The following is a 15,394-nucleotide window of genomic DNA, read 5'->3' on the forward strand; positions in this document are numbered from 1 at the left end:
CAACAACTACTAAAAACTTAAAAGTTACAGAATAAAAACCAGTCAATACAATGTTAAGGACTACGGAATACAATGTCTGTAAGCAAATGGATGAGGCCCCTCACTTACTTACCTCCTCTACATTGGAAGCAGTCTTGGCAGAAGTTTCCATGAAGATAAGTCCATGCTCTCGTGCAAAAGCTTCACCTTCTTCTTTTTTCACTTCTCTCCTAGATTCTAAGTCACTGAACACAGTAGAGAAGGAGTTATATTAGTAACTAACCCAGCACAAACAGAGGAGTCAGTCAGTGGAAAATGCACCATGGGACTTGACACTGACCGTTTTTTCCACCATGTCATACATGCATAATTAGCTACATTATTCACGGGTTATGAAGGTCAAAATGCTTGAACTACATTGCCTACTTTCAAGTGACTAGAATTCCAGCAGAAAAATATTCCAAGTCCAAGTTCCAGAATGTTAAGTACTTACAGCAGTAGCAGGAAGACAGCTACTGTATAGCACTCCATCTTCAAACACAGTGGGTTACCAAAGCAAAAAGTCACTTGGCTAACAGTTTAAACGAGGAGGACCGACCTGAACTCCTCATCCACTGGCCACAGTGCCTGAGTTTCTAAGAATGTGATCAAAATATCTGCCATTCAATTTCCTGAGGTTATAGGAAACGTTGTAAAATCCAAAGTGTTAAAGAAACATGGATTTTTATCTTGGTTTAACTCTCAGTTTCTTCTTACAGCAAAACCACAGGGCGATGTGTAGGGACAGACAAAAATCTAAGCTACAAGGCTGGGTGTCTCCTTGCAGTTTTTCACAAAGAACTGGATTAGTGAAGGAGAGTTTCTTCAAGCATGTTTTACTAAGTTCAAACCTTTACTATTAATTACTGTTTATGTAAACACACTCACATGGTTGGCCAGTTGCCTTTCACTCAGCACAGTTATTCGGAGGAGCTTATCAACAGTTCATTCCTGTTTTTGCTTCCTGGACACCTCAAAGTGACTAGGTCTCTTTTCTTTATTTCTTCCCTTTTTTTGCTGAGAGCTTCCGCCACAATGTGTGTACTCCACTGCTATAGACCCTGAGTGAGGGCACTGAGCAATCGAATGAAGCCTCCTCTCACTTGAATGTGACTTTCAGTTGGGCATTTTCTCCTAATGCTGGGACGCTGACTAAAGTACTATGTGACGATAGCAGCCTTCTTATAAACCTTGCTGGGCACAGTGGCTCATACCCACCATCCCAGTACAGACGAAACTGACAGAGGGGCAGTCACTGAAGTTCAAGGATAGCCTGTTGTCTACAGAGTAAGTTCTAGGCCAACTATAGAGACTTTGTGAAAAAACCAAACCAAACAAAAACCAACCAGACAACTCCCCCATTCAACAACACACAACAATAAAAATCTGAAAATCTGTATTAGTAAGACAAGTAGATCTTCCAATTTTTTTCCCTATGTCAAAGTTGCTATGGCTAGACTACATTTTAACATTTAAAAAAAAAAATTCTAAACTCAGATTCTGACTAAATCCCATACAAATATATAAAATTTTGGTTGGAATTAGAATAACTTTTAAGAGAAATCTTGAAAAACTACCATCTTGCATAATCTAGATGTGGTGGCTCATGCTTGTATTCCCAGCTTTTGGGGGGTGGAAGGGAAGGGGTAAGAGTCATTCTTGGCTACAGAGTTTGAAGCCAGCCTGAATGTGGTGGTTTAAAAGGCAATGTCCCCCAAAGGGAGTGCCACGATTAGAAGGTGTGGCTTTGCTGGAGTAGCTATGGCCTTGTTGGAGGCAGTGTGTCACTGTGGAGGTGGGCTTTGAGGTCTCCTATGCTCAAGATACCACCCCAGTGTGACACACCACTTCTGTTGCCTGCAAGTCTAGATGTAAGAATTCTCAGCACCTTCTTCAGCACCACATTGGCCTGCACGCCCCTATAACTCCTGGCTGCCACGCTCCCTGCCATGATGATAATGGACTGAACCTCTGAAGCTGTAAGCCATTACCTCAATTAAATGTTTTCCTTACAAGAGATCCACAGTCAAGCACTGGATTGATCTCCAGAAGTCCAGTTGAAGAGAGGGAGGAGGGATTATATAAGCAAGGGGTTCAAGATCATGACCAGGAAACCCACAGAGACAGCTGATCTGAGCTTGTGGGAGTTCACAGACTCAAGACTGACAGCTAGGGAGCCTGCATGGGACCGACTCAGGCCCTCTATATGTAGGTGACAGCTGTGTAGCTTGGTCTGTGGGGCCCCTAGCAGTCAGACCAGAATCCGTCTTTGGCGCATGAGCTGGCTTTTGGAACCTATTCCCTGTGGTGGGATGCCTTGCTCAGCCTTGATGCAGTGGGGGAGGAACGTGGTCCTGCTTCAATTTGATATGCCATGCTTTGTTGATTTCCATGGGATGCCTTACCCTTTCTGAGGAGTGGATGGGGGCGGGGGGGGGGGGGAGGAGGTAACAGGAAGGTGGGGGAAGGGAACAGGAGGAGAGGAAGGAGAAACTGTGGTTGGTATGTAAAATAAATTTAAAAAATTAATTAAAAAAAAGAGTTGCCATGGTCATGGTGTCTCTTCACAGCAACAGAAACCCTAAGACACTGAGATACATGAGACACACATAGTCTTAAGACCCGTGAATGTGGCATAGCTCTCCATTCAGTCTGTTCACAACATTCTCTTCTTTTTAGTACCAGAGGGATCTGTAGTAATGTCACCATTTTATTTCTGATACTGATAATATGATCCTTATCTATTTTACTTATTTTTCAAAAATTATTTTTTGTAGCCAGGCATGGTGGTGCACATCTTCAATCCTAGCACTGAGAAGGTTGAGACAGGAGGATGGCCAGTTACACAGTAAAGATCTTGTTCTCAATCGCCCCAAACAAAAGCACTAGCTTCTGATGCCACTGTTTCCCTTTTTCTTAGCTTACACTGTTGTTTTTAAGACAGGGTCTCACTGTGTAGCCTCAGTGTCATAGGCCTATGATCTTACTGCTTCAGCCCTGTGCAGAGTGAGTCTGCAGGCACAACCGCCATTCACCTATGTTCTTAGTTTGATAAAAAGACACGATGCCCCCCAATATATGTGTTCAGTGTTATAATCTCCCTCTATTGCTACCATATTTCACAGTGTTTCAAAGACTGTAGAGACAGAGGTTTATTTGTGGAAACAGATAATAACGTTGTTACTAATAGCAATGCAGGAGGTGTGAACTACAATTATCATCCTGCGAATAGTCTTCAGTGGTCATCTGTCTGTAAATTCATCTGGTGGCATTCCTTATCTGAATATGTGTAGTATTCTGAGTTCTCTTTTGGACTGGACATATAGCTAACTGGTTTCTTTACTAATTAATGAAAGAAAAACTTAAACATGCTTGTTATTAAATGACTTCTATTTCTACCATTTAAAAATATGATTATTCTCCAGCCAGGAGAGCAGATTTCCACCTTTCCCTCCTCCCTCCAAATCCAATCCCCCAGTCTTATCCCTAGCTCTGCAGCAGACCACCTGCTGAGGCCACCCTTCCCCTCTTCTCCCATCTCCAGTGGACTACACAGATCTCCCCTCCAAACTATTCTCCCCCTCATATTGCTTTATCCCAGGCCCCAATTCCAAGAGGCATTCCTAGGCCACTCTAGCAATGGAAGCACGTAGGCTAACTGCAGCTCTTCACTCCCCCTCTATTCCTCAAAATCCAGCTGGGTTGCTCCCATTCCCAAGGAACTAAGCAAATCCTGGTGGAACACACTGCTTTCCTCCCTCCTGTGGCCCCCTCAGCCCTCCACTAAACCCATCCCCATTCCTAAGTGTCAGCTCCCAATATCTAGAAACACATTTTACCTAGAACCTATAGTGCCCACACCTAGCAGGATCCCAGAGGAATTTCCCACCAGGCAACACACAGTCACCACACTCTCCTAAGAACCAGAGAGAGCAACAGAAACCAAGGAACAAAAAACACCCATCAAACAAAGACCAGACTGGATACCAGCACCTAGAATTACACCTAGAATCTTTCCAAACCCGGATGCCTAGACGACAGCATGAAAATATGATCAAGAACAGCCCGAACATTATGTCTCCACTAGAGTCCAGCAACTCTAGCACAGCAGACTCTGAATATTCCAAAACAGTTGAAACACACACACACCCACACACACACACACACACCCACACACACACACACCCTTCAAAAAGCCCTTTATGAATATGATAGAGGTCCTTAAAGAGGAAATGAATAAATCTTTTAAAGAAATCTATAAAAACAAACAGTGGAAGGGAATAAATAAAACTGTTCAAGACATAAACGTCAAAATAGAATCAATAAAGAAAACCCAAACTGAAAAAAATCTGGAAATGAAAAACATAGGAGCTTGAACAGGAACCTTAAAAACAAGCCTCCCCAACAAAATGCAAGAGATGGAAAAGAGAATCTCAGACAGTGAAAATATGACAGAAGAAATGGATACTTCTGTCTAAGAAAATGTTAAATCTAAAAAACTTCTGGCACAAAATACCTAGGAAATCTGGGTCATTCTAAGAAAAAAACCAAATCTGAAAATAATAGGAATAGAGGAAGTGGGAAAAACAAAACAAAAACAAACAAACAAAAAACCCCACAGGTCAAAGGCAAAGAAAACCTTTTCAACAAAATCAAAGAAGAAAATTTCCCAATCTAAAGGACATGCCTATAAAGGTACAAGAAACATACAGAACACTAAATAGACTGGACCAGAAAAGAAAGTCCACTTGGCATATAATAATAAAAATACTAAATGTGCAGAGCAAAGAAAGAACATTAAAAGCTGCAAGGGAAAAAGACCAAGTAACATATCAGACCGAGTAACATATCAAGGCAGAATTAAACCTGACTTCTCAATCTCAATGGAGAGTGTAAAAGCCAGAAGGTCTCTAATAACTGTGAGAGACCCCAATGGCAGCCCACACTACTATACCCACCAACACTTTCTTTCACAATAGATGGAGAAAATAAGGCATTTCATGGTAAGATTAAATTTAAGTAGTATCTATCTAAAATTCAGCCCTACAGAAGGTGCTAGAAGAAAAGCTCCAACCTAAAGAAGTTAACCTCATCCAAGAAAACACAAGGAATAAATATTCCGAGACCAGCAAATCAAATGAGGGGAAACACCCTCTCTTTCTTCTCTTCCCCCTCTCCTCCCCCACCCCACCTCCAGTATCAATGGTCTCAATTCCCAAATAAAAATACACAGACTAACAGAACAGATGTGAAAAAGGACTCATTCGGCTGCTGCATCCAAGAAACACGTTAACATCAAGGATAGATCACCTCAGGGTCAAAGGATGAAAAAAGAAGACTCCAAACAAATGGACCTAAGAAGTAAGCTGGTGTAGCCATTTTAATATCTGACAAAATAGATTTTAAACCAAAACTAATCAGAAGAAATGGAGAAAGACACTACATACTCATCAAAAGAAATATCCACAAGAGGACATTGCAATTCTTAACATCTATGCACCAAACACAAGGGCACCTGAGTTTGTTAAAATAAACATTACTACAGCTTAAATCACATATTGATCCTCACACGCTGATAATGAAGACTTCAATACCTCACTCTCATCAATAGACAGGCCAGACAAAAACTAAACAGTGAAATGCTAAAGCTAACTGATGTTATAAACCAAATAGACCTAACAGGTATTTACAGAACATTTCACCCAAACACAAAAGAATATACTTTCTTTTCAGCACCTCACAGAACTTTCTCCAAAATTGACCCCATACTCGGTCACAAAGCAAGTTTCAACAGATACAAGAAAATTGAAATTACATCCTGCATCCTATCTGACCGCAGATTAAAGCTGGATATCAACAACAATGGAAACCTTACCAACTCACAGAAACTGAACAACTCTCTTCTGAATAAAAAAATGGGTCCAGACAGAAATAAAGAAATAAACACTTCCTAGAAATGAATGCACAACATACCCAAAGTCATGGGACACAATGAAGGTAGTTCTAAGAGACAAGTTCATAGCACTAAGTGCCCCCCGCCCCAAATTAGAGCTCTCTTACTAGTAACTTAACAGTACACCTGAAGGTGCTAGAACAAAGAAAGAAAAAAAACTAAAGAAATCATACCCTAAAGGAGTAGATAGCAGGAAATAAACTCAGGCTAAAATCAATAACATACAAATAATAACAAACAAATCAATACCAAAAAAAAACCAATCAAATAAGAGTTGATTCTTTGAGAAAATCATTAAGAAACCCTTATATAAATTAACTAAAAGGAGACTATCCAAATTAACAGAATGAGAAATGAAAAAGGGAGATATAACAACAGATACTGAGGAAATCCAGAATTTTAAGGACATACTTTAAAAACCTGTACTCCATAAAATTAGAAAATCTAAAAGAAATGGATAATTTTCTCAAAACTTACCAAAGTTAAATCAAGATCGGATAAGGAATTTAAAAAGACCTAAAACCTCTAGTAAAGTAGAAGCAGTTATTCAAAGTCTCCAACCAAAAAAAGCCCAGGGCCAGACAGATGATTTTAGAAATGAATTCTACCAGTTTCAAGGAAGAGTTAATGTCAATACTCCTCAAATTATTCAACAAAGTAGAAACAGAAGGAACGTTGCCCAATTTGTTTTATGAGGCCACAATGACCTTGATATCCAAACTACATAGAGACATGAACAAAGAGAATGAAAGGCTAAATTCCCTTATAAACATGGATGCAAAAATTTTCAATATTTTACTTGCAAACCAAACCCAAGAACACATCAAAAAGATCATCCACCATGATCAAATAGGATTCATCCCAGAGATGAAGGGATGGTTCAACATACCAAAATCTGACAGTGTAATCCACCACATAAACAAACTGAAAGACAAAAACCATGTATTCATCTTACTAGATGCAGAAAAAGCCTTTGACAAAATCCAGCACCCCTTCATGATAAAAGTCCTGGAGAGATTAGGGATACAACATACTTCAATATAATATAGGTGATTTACAGCAAGTCCATAGCCAACACCAACTTAAATGGAGAGAAATTCAAAGCAATTCCACTAAAATCAGGAACAGGACAGGCTGTCCACTCTCTCTGTATCTATTCAATGTAGCACCTGAAGTCTTAGCAGAGCAGTAAGTCAACTAAAGGAGATCATGGGGACATAAATTGGAAAAGAAGTCAAAGTATCTTTATTGGTAGATGATATAACAGTATATGTATATAAGTGACTGTCTTAGGGTTTCAATTGCTGTAAAGAGACACCATGACTGCAGTAACTTTTATAAGAGAAAACATTTAATTTCAGTGGCTTACGGTTTCAGAGGTTGGTCCATTATCACCATGGTGGAAAACATGGTGACATACAGGCAGACATGGTGCTGGAGAAGAAGCTGAGAGTTCCACATCTTAATCAGTACACAGAAGTGAACTGTGACACTGGGAATAGCTTGAGCATAGGAGACCTTAAAGCCCAGCCCCACAGTGACACATTTCCTCCAACAAGGCCATACCCCCTAATAGTGCCACTCCCTTTGGGGGGGCCATTTTCTTTCAAATGACCACAGTGACTTCAAAAATTCCTCCAAGGAACTCCAACGGTTAATAAACACTTTTAGCAAAGAAGCTATATACAAAATTAACTCACAAAAACCAGTAGCCCTCCTATATACAAATGTCAAATGAACTGAGAAAGAATTCAGGAAAACAACGCCTTTCACAATAGCCTCAAATAATATAAAATATCTTGGGGGGGGGGGGATGCGTAACTCTAACCAAGCAAGTAAGAGACTCGTATATTTACTGAAAAATACTACTCGTGCTTTAGCACTTAAATATATCTAAATAATCTTTTATTGTATTAATAGATATGATGACTATTATGTCATTAAAATGAGAAATGTTTTCCTGTATTTTGTACAGATACTTATTTCTATTAAGCATTTAAAGCAAATGGAATAATATAAATATGAACACATGTATTTTTCAAGTTTTTGGGAAACAGGCTCATGCTCTGTAATGATGATCTTACTGCTTCAACCTCTCAGATTACTGCTACTGTGCTATAATACAGCTCAGTCTGGATATTTAATAGCTCCTTGTCCTTCCATCAAATCAGTGGGTTTTATTTTATTTTGGTTTTTTTTGGTAGGGTCTTACTATATAGTCCTGGCTGGCCTGTAACTCACTAGGCAGACCAGGCTGGCCTAAATAGAATTCAGAGATCTGCCTGCTTTTGTTGAGTGCTGAAATTAAGAACAAAAAGACAAAAGTTCCTTGGGCTGTTTTTTTAAAAAGTATACCCTTGAACAAATCTTATTTTAAATAATAATAAACAGCAGCAGCAACAATAACAACAATAATTGTAAATTTTGGGACTAGAGAGATGGCTCAGAGGTTCAGAACAACTGCTGTTCCTTGCAAGTCTCTTCCAAGGACTTGCATTCAATTCTCAGCATGAACATGGTAGCTCACAACTGCCAGTTCCAGGAGTCTGTTGTCCTCTCCTGACCACCTTGGAGCACACACATGGTGCATGTAAACACATGCAGGCAAAAACACCCAAACACATAAAATAAACTGACTAATAAAAAGCTAAACTTAACGGTAATATCTAAAGAAATACCTTAGGATTTAAATGAAACTTTAAACTTAAGAAGACAGTACCTTCATGCAGGCAAATCAGTCACAAATAGTAACAAAAATGTTCACCATGAATGCAAGTTAAGCTCTAGGTTAGTTCTTTTACCTTTTATTTCCAATAAGCATGATGACCATATTGGAATTGGAATGCTGACGGGCATCTTCTAACCAGGTAGTCAAGTGGTTGAACGTGTCTCTCCTAAACATAATGGTATGTGATTTCAGTTTTCAGTATTTATCTTCATAGTGCACAATGAACAGTCTACAGACCCCCTACATTAACCATGTTAGCCACAGCCACTTACACTATGAGAACCATATTTAAAGTACAAAATTTGGATTTAGAGTTCACTGCTTAGATTTCAGTTAGGACAAATACAACTTTTAGCACAGTTTAGAAAATTCCAGTAACTATATAATACTACCAGATGGATCAATCTGGGATTATTTAAATTGATCTGCAGATTTTGAGAATAAATTTAAATTTGATTCAAGATACAGTTATAAGGGTGAGGAGCTAGAGCATAAAGATGATATACTGTTGTTACTGGTAACCACACTTCTTTAGAAATAATCTCCTCATACTGAGATGAAAAACTGATAATACTCACCTTGTAATATCATACACTAGTAAAGCCCCCGCTGCACCTCTGTAATATGACCTTGTGATAGAACGAAACGACTCCTGCCCTGCCTGTGAAGAAACAGAAGGTTGAGAAGCTTCCTTAAAAACAATATCCTTTACATTTTCATATTACACCTAACCGAGCATGAGGGAAAGGAGGTCATACACAGGAGAAAACTTCACCAGTCTTAGGGAAAAGTCATAGAACAGCACTATTGCCCAATCACCAGGATGCACAGGCGGCATTCCCACTACCCTCCCACCCCGAAACAAGACCCCTAACCCTTTTTGGCAATCTCTGACAACCCAATTTACTGAATGGCTTCACAATACATGAATCATTATTAGAGCCCAGAATGGACTCCTAGCAACGAAGCTCTGAAGACAAATTTGAAAGGAAGCAAATAACCCAGAGCCTCACATTTGAATTCAATAACCCACTCCCCGGGGCAGCTGTTGACACTAGAATAAATAAAGCCCATTGTAAATAAATGATGAATGACATCTTTACGCCCACCATCTGCTGGTGGAAAGGTTGTCAGAAGGCCAAGGATGCAGATTTTATCAGTTATACCATAAACTGCAGTGGGCTTTCAACAGCTACAAGATGGAATTCTTTGAGCAATCATTTTATGAAAAACAGAAAAAGGCTCTGAATTAAATTTATATAATTTTTCTTCACACAATCAATTTTCTCTGCATTTGATATACAATGCCTGTCAAGAGGCAACCGGATGTAAAAGTCATCTTTATATCCTGTGAAACAGGCACCAGAGATTACGTCAAGTTCAATAATTTTTCTATCTTGTGGTATTAACATTCTGCTAAAAAAGATTGGGGAAGGAGATGACTATAGATGTAATTTTGTACTTAAAATATATTAACTTGAAAAATATTCAGGTTTCCATGTTCTTAGTACTGATTTTATGATATAAATATAACGTCTTTCTGTCATGTTCTGCTTTGTTCTAAAACTCAGTCAGTATGTTCCAGCACTTTCTCTTGTTGACCCTCCAAAAATATTCCCTGTCTCGAATATCACCCACTCTCCATGCCTAGAACTGGGTCTGGTACTCATGTAGCACTCAGAAGAAGCCTGCTGAATGAAATTGTATAACCCAGTGTCTCAGCCACATGTACAAAATGGTCAGTATTCCATTGCACGTAAGTGGACACACTTCTCATTCAAACAGTAACTCCCAGATCTAAGTTAGCAATCCTCTCCCAAGAGCCAGTTCTAATAGTTAAGTGTCTTATGCTGAATGAGAGGACAAAAGCCACTGCATGGAAAAACAAACAAAAAACCAACTTGCACAAACAGCCAGTTCCTTTCACATAGTTTGAGGTTAAAAAACAAAACAAAACAAAACACCTAGAAAATAAGCCAGCCACAGTGACTCATGCCTGTTATCCCAACACATGGGAGGCTGAGGCAGGAGGACGGCTGTGAGTTTAGGCTAGCCTGTGCTACATAGGAGGGCATGTCTCAAACACAGCAAAAACAAAATAAAACTTAACAAAAAGATCCTAGATGGGCTTACAGGTGCATTTAATGAGATGTGTCTTTCTACAGATGTGGGAAATCCCTTCTTTGATTGCTTAGTCTGGGGCAACGAAGTTTATCTTTAAGACATTCATTTTATTGTGAATCATGTATACCATGATTTTATGGCAAATAACACAAAAAGGATATGTATTATAATTTCAAAACAAAAGTTGTGTGGCTGGAGTGACAGCTTAGAAGTGTAAGGATCAGAGTTCAGATCCCCAGCACTCACATAAAGCTGACAGCATGCCTATAAGCCCAGTTGCTGGTAGGCAAAGACAAGGGTATCCCCAGGGCAAGCTAGCTAGCTAGACTAGCCCAATCATCAAGCTCCAAGTTTAATGAGAACCCTGCCTCAGTAAAGAAAGAGGAGAGCCATCAAGGAAGATATCTAACATCAACCTTTGGCTTCCTCATGCACACACACAGGCACATGAATCCTCCAACATGGGCACCTACTCACAAGCATGCATATAAAAACCACAGGTGGCCGGGCGGCGGTGGCGCACGCCTTTAATCCCAGCACTCTAGAGGCAGAGGCAGGCGGATCTCTGTGAGTTCGAGGCCAGCCTGGGCTACCAAGTGAGCTCCAGGAAAGGTGCAAAGCTACACAGAGAAACCCTGTCTTGAAAAACCAAAAAAAACAAACAAACAAACAAAAAAAACCCCACAGGTGATATACATGTAAAAACAAAATCCTACTTAAAGCTCTTATGTTTTCTGTGGCTGACCAGCAACAAAGGGATGCATGCAGCCTTTAAAACAGTGGTTCTTAACCTGTGGGTCACAACCCCTTGGAGGGGGGCACAAATGACCCTTTCACAGGGACCACACACCAAATATCCTGCATATCAGATATTTACATTATGATTCATAATAGTAGTTAATTACAGTTATAAAGTAGCAATGAAATAATTTTATGGTTGGGGTTTACCACAATATGAGGAACTGTATTAAAGGGTCCCAGTATTAGGAAGGTTGAGAACCACTTGTTTTAGAATGATTTCTTTGGAACATTCTGTGGAATGAATAGAGATAAACACATTGCTAGAAAAATATTACTATAAGCAAAAATGTAAAACTTCAGCGCAGGCAAGATACAGTAAAAAGGAAAATAAAACTAAGGACAAAAGTCTATAACTTAATCCCATTCCTCTCAAACTGTTTTGCAAAGAGCAAATGGGTTCCCAACAGAAATAACTTGTATAATTTGCCACTTCACACTGACTTCACACAAACAACAAAAACACATCACAACCAAAGACTACTAATGCATCTGTGCCCTTTATCATGTTATAAAAAGTGATTCACACCTCGTAGTTTTCTGGGTTTTGACACCTGATTTGCAACAGGAAAGTCTGAGAACACTCTGGCCTTGTCTCTGGAAATGGCACTAGCAATTGTAAAATACGTGTGCTGTGGGATGTTCTGTATGTCCTGTGGGAGCCCATTCTCGGGTTCCTCGTGGCTTTACCCAGCAGGTCCGAATAGAGGATGATCAGGACCACAGGCCTGAGTGCAGGTGTCTGAGATGGTCTGCACTTGGCTGTGCTGGGGGATGGTCTGTATGTCAAATTGCTCTGATTGGTCAATAAATAAAACACTGATTGGCCAGTGGCCAGGCAGGAAGTATAGGCGGGACTAACAGAAGAGAAAAGAAAGAACAGGAAGGCAGAAGGAGTCATTGCCAGCCACTGCCAGGACAAGCAGCATGTAAAGATGCCGGTAAGCCACGAGCCACATGGCAAGGTATAGATTTATGGAAATGGATTAGTTTAAGCCATAAGAACAGTTAGCAAGAAGCCTGCTACGGCCATACAGTTTGAAGCAACATAAGTCTCTGTGTTTACTTGGTTGGGTCTGAGCAGCTGTGGGACTGGCGGGTGACAAAGATTTGTCCTGACTGTGAGCCAGGCAGGAAAACTCTAGCTACATACGTGTGCTGTAAAATGTCTTATTATGGCTTCTGCAATTATAAACAAACATGCACACACTAATGGCATAAAACTAGCCCAATACTTAGTTCTCTTGATCATATTAAAGCCAGGTAATCTAGTTTTAAAAAGTACTTTAATACATAATGGTCTAATTCTAAATGAACTAGGAAATACAGGTCCTCTTTATAAGTGTTGGTTAGAAGGATTTTGGAAACTTCAACCTAATATGCCAGATGTTTTCTGCAGTAAAGGATTCATGATAGGTAAAACTATAAAAGGGAAAGACAATCTAGTCAAACAGTTATCACTGGCTAAGTGAACTGCACCAGAAAGCAAAACCAAATCACCTGGGTTAGAGATGGGGACTACAGACCAGGAGTTTCAATCAGTTCACAAAGCAGCTGATTAAAAACAAACAAACAAACAAACAAACAAACAAACAACAGCCAGATAGCTAACCATGTAGGAGGAGCAGAGAAATGCAGGGTAACTAGGAGTAAAGGGGAAAGTCAGCCAGACCCGATACTTGGTAAATTAATTCAAAACTAAAACATAAGAGAACTAAAGAGATTGCTTGTCACATAAAGGCATTTGTGATACAGGCCTGACACCCGAGTTTGATCCCCAGAATCTAAATAAACAAGACCCAGTGGCTTGTGTCCACAATCCTAGAACCTCCACAACAAGATGGGAGAGAGAAGTGTCTGGAAGCTCACAAGTTGGCTAACCTAGAGTACACAACAAGTTCCAGGCCAGGCAGGGTGACAGCGTGAGACCTGTCTCAAAAGATATCAGAAAAAAGTTTGAAAAGAGGCATTCTGCATGCGTAGACAAAAAGGTCCCATCCAGAGGTTATCAGACAAAACCCCCAGTACCAGGAGTGGACCACCTCCAAAGGAGCTGTTGGTCAGGGAGGCCCCTGAAAGATACAAGCTATTGCCATGGCTGTTGGCTGCCCATCCTAACTAGATCCTAACTACTAACTACTGCTGAAGACTCCACAGGCTTCGACTGTAGGCCATAGAGAAATGGAGCATTAACTGGGCTGGAAGCTTCCTCTCTACTGGCTGGCCCAGTGCCAGAAGGTGCTATGTATCACCCATTCAAGTCTTGGAAACAATGCAGAAGATGGAAAGGAAAAAATATCAGAAGTGGAGTGCTGTGAACACGTTCTCTAGGATGTGGCATAGACTCCGCACTCTTGGACCCTCAGCGCTGTGACTATCAGCACACGACTGCAAAAGATTGGACCTGTTGAGAGTGGGTAGGAATCACAAGGCCCCATCTGTCACTAAGGAAATAAATGCAGTCAGTGGTTGCTGGGAAAAGAGACAACTTCTTCATTGGTATTGCTACTGGTAAGGTGCACATGCTCCTGTGAACAGATCCTTACTCATGTTCCTGCCAGCAACCCTAATTAAACTGAGGGTGCCCCCTGCTTCCCTCTCCCTCACACACATGGAAATCAAAATATCCAACTACAGGGGAGGGTGGACCCAATAGAGCAAGTCTGCTGTCTTGAACCCCGCCCCCCCCCAAAAGAGACACCAAGACCAAGGCAACTTATATAAAGGAAGGAGTTTATGGGTGTGTGGCTTACAGTTTCAGAGCATTAATCCATGCTCATTATGGTGAGCGGCAGGCAGGCAGGGTGCTGCAGCAGTAGTGTTTACATGTAGTAGAGCTTACATGTTGAGACAACAACCACGAAGCAGAGAGAGAGAGAGAGAGAGAGAGAGAGAGAGAGAGAGAGAGAGAGAGAGAGAGAGAGAGAGAGAGAGAGAACGAACTGGAAATGGCACAGGCATTTGAAAACTCAAAGCTTACCCCCAGTGACACACCTCCTCCAACAAGTCCACACCTCCTAATTGTCCCTAAACAGTTCTACCAACTGAGGGCAAAGCAATCAAATATATGAGCCTATGGGAGCCATCCTCACTCAAACCACAGTGATGCTCTGTGCTAAGATCACAATCTTGGATGCTTGTACACAAAGAAATCCCACAGCTGCTTCTTTCATGAGAGGATTGCTGGAACCCTGTGCTCCATTTAAAACGTCCTTACAATGCTCAAACACTCCCCTAAATAGGCTTTCCTATGTGTCTGAATCTCTCCATTGACATCAATTTTGTAGTAACCAGGATGTTGACAGCAGCAAATTCAGCTTGCTTTCCTCTACTGCTTCCATGAAGTTCAACTGTATACACATTATGGTACTGTTCAAAAATTTCATAATAACTCAAAGCTCTTGAGAGTCTGACACCAATCAATGTCTTATAGCTAGGTATGGTGGTGAAGCCTGCAGTCTCAGCTTCTGGAGAAGGGGCTAATGCAGGAGTTTAAGGATAATGAGATGTTTCAAAAACCAACTGAATGAAAGAAATACACACACCACACACACACACACACACACACACACACACACACACACACACACACACACACACACACTCTTGCTCACAAAGCCAATTTCTTCCTACTGTATCACCAATATTCTGAATATCCCTGACTTTGTTTCTCTTGTTAACCCCCTTCCTAAAAACCTATTCTTCCCTCTCCACCTATCTACCTACTTTCTATTTCCTCGGAGCATCAGTTCAAACCATCCAGGTTTTACAAA

At 40.5% G+C, this 15,394-nt stretch overlaps 1 protein-coding gene across 1 annotated transcript in view; it reads right to left on the bottom strand.

The window, feature by feature from the left end:
• Positions 1-15,394, bottom strand: part of Rab2a (RAB2A, member RAS oncogene family) — an 89,163-nt gene that overhangs the window by 24,550 nt on the left and 49,219 nt on the right. Inside the window, exons 4-6 of the mRNA XM_076563933.1 lie at positions 9,278-9,360; positions 8,773-8,865; positions 113-224 (exon numbers count right to left, since the gene is read on the bottom strand). Coding sequence (XP_076420048.1) covers positions 113-224; positions 8,773-8,865; positions 9,278-9,360 — 288 coding nt within the window. The remainder of the gene's footprint in view (positions 1-112; positions 225-8,772; positions 8,866-9,277; positions 9,361-15,394) is intronic.

The sequence above is a fragment of the Peromyscus maniculatus genome, chromosome 2 (assembly GCF_049852395.1).
Source record: "Peromyscus maniculatus bairdii isolate BWxNUB_F1_BW_parent chromosome 2, HU_Pman_BW_mat_3.1, whole genome shotgun sequence".
Lineage (NCBI taxonomy): Eukaryota > Metazoa > Chordata > Mammalia > Rodentia > Cricetidae > Peromyscus > Peromyscus maniculatus.